This window comes from Penaeus monodon, chromosome 15 (assembly GCF_015228065.2).
Source record: "Penaeus monodon isolate SGIC_2016 chromosome 15, NSTDA_Pmon_1, whole genome shotgun sequence".
Classification (NCBI taxonomy): Eukaryota; Metazoa; Arthropoda; class Malacostraca; order Decapoda; family Penaeidae; genus Penaeus; species Penaeus monodon.
Window position 1 is genome coordinate 8047825 of NC_051400.1, and position 642 is coordinate 8048466.

The window sequence follows — 642 nt, forward strand, 5'->3', positions numbered from 1 at the left end:
GGATATATAAAATCCAGTCCACACATTACACTTTATGCTATATATGGAGCAAGATAAGGATTTCCCATAAACCATGTAAGACCTATATACTACGAAGATAATTAAATTACCCTTTCGGCACTCCCGTTCCATGGTGCATATCAGGTGCGGCAATTTAGTAACTTATTAAATCAATGAAACGTTTTTTTTTCCTGTTTTTGGGATGCTAATCTGTTCTTTGTTCTGATATTTATCATTCATGTAACAATCAACGTAATAATCTCTCTTTTATAACCTAGATGAAGATACGTTAAGATAAGGCTGATGTTCTACGTCTGATCAAGATGCCGAGATTTAGAACAGAGATCTGGTTTGATATCCTTATCGCACCGGGGGAGGAGCCATAAGATGGATGGGGTGGAGCTTCGAAGGAATGGGGAGGAGCTTAGAGAGCAAGGGGGAGGGGCTTGCAGGGGGTCTTGAGAGCCTAAAAAAGGTTTTGGGGGGGAGTGAAAATGGGGGGGGGGAGGCATGAGGGGGGTTACATTGACGATTCGCATATGACACAAGACTCTCGTGCGGCGTGGCAGGAGGACGCGGTCTCATCACGTCTTCGAGGTGAGGCAGCTGAGGTTAGTTATTTGTTAATCGTTAGAATGTTAA

General features: G+C 43.3%; 1 protein-coding gene across 2 annotated transcripts in view; it reads left to right on the top strand.

Moving 5' to 3' along the window:
- Positions 1-525: 525 nt before the first annotated feature.
- The window catches only part of LOC119581723 (techylectin-5B-like), a 4836-nt gene continuing 4719 nt past the window's right edge, over positions 526-642 (top strand). The window contains exon 1 of one of the 2 annotated variants that reach the window (XM_037929849.1): positions 526-597. Coding sequence is in view for 1 of the 2 variants with exons in the window: in XM_037929848.1 (XP_037785776.1) it covers positions 540-611 (72 nt within the window). In the remaining variant the exon portion in view is untranslated. Of the gene's footprint in view, positions 612-642 lie in introns of both variants that reach the window. The other variant, XM_037929848.1, reaches the window with a different exon arrangement.